This window comes from Micropterus dolomieu, unplaced genomic scaffold, assembly GCF_021292245.1.
Source record: "Micropterus dolomieu isolate WLL.071019.BEF.003 ecotype Adirondacks unplaced genomic scaffold, ASM2129224v1 contig_13364, whole genome shotgun sequence".
Classification (NCBI taxonomy): Eukaryota; Metazoa; Chordata; class Actinopteri; order Centrarchiformes; family Centrarchidae; genus Micropterus; species Micropterus dolomieu.
The window spans coordinates 1-660 of record NW_025742350.1 but is presented as its reverse complement, the minus strand read 5'-3'; the positions used below and the strand labels follow the sequence as shown (position 1 = coordinate 660).

Below are 660 nucleotides of genomic sequence, written 5' to 3'. Positions count from 1 at the left end.
GGAGTCCGATGGTTGAGACCAGGTCTGAGGAAGTGTAAGTGTGTTTTTCATTTGATTCATGAAAACATTCAACCATCTTCAGACTGTGACATCACTCATTCAAAGTGCCAATCAATGAACAGATGATAGATCAATAACTGCAGCTGGATTGTGTCTCGTTCTCTCATCAGATTCCTGTGAACTCACAATCGACACAAACACAGTAAACAGTGAGATCATACTGTCTGACAACAACAGGAAGGCAACGCGTGTGAAAGAGGATCAGCCATGTCCTGATCATCCAGACAGGTTTGACTGCTGTCAGCTGCTGTGTACAGATGGTCTGACTGGTCGCTGTTACTGGGAGGTCGAGTGGAGAGGATGGGTTAATATATCAGTGAGTTACAGAGGAATCAGAAGGAGAGGAGAGAGTGAAGACTGTTTGTTTGGATGGAATGATCAGTCCTGGAGTCTGAGCTGCTCTGATGGTGATTACTCTGTCTGGCACAATAAGAGAAGAACACCCATCTCCTCCTCCTCCACCCCCCCCTATGGTAGAGTAGCAGTGTATGTGGACTGTCCTGCTGGCTCTCTGTCCTTCTACAGAGTCTCCTCTGACACACTGATCCACCTCCACACCTTCAACACCACATTCACTGAACCTCTTTATCCTGGCTTTGC

At 47.0% G+C, this 660-nt stretch overlaps 1 protein-coding gene across 1 annotated transcript in view; it reads left to right on the top strand.

Moving 5' to 3' along the window:
- Positions 1 to 653, top strand: part of LOC123966410 (NLR family CARD domain-containing protein 3-like) — a gene marked incomplete at both ends in the record, with an annotated part of 8,836 nt that extends 8,183 nt beyond the window's left edge. Inside the window, one exon of the mRNA XM_046042574.1 lies at positions 171 to 653. Coding sequence (XP_045898530.1) covers positions 171 to 653 — 483 coding nt within the window. The remainder of the gene's footprint in view (positions 1 to 170) is intronic.
- Positions 654 to 660: the final 7 nt, after the last annotated feature.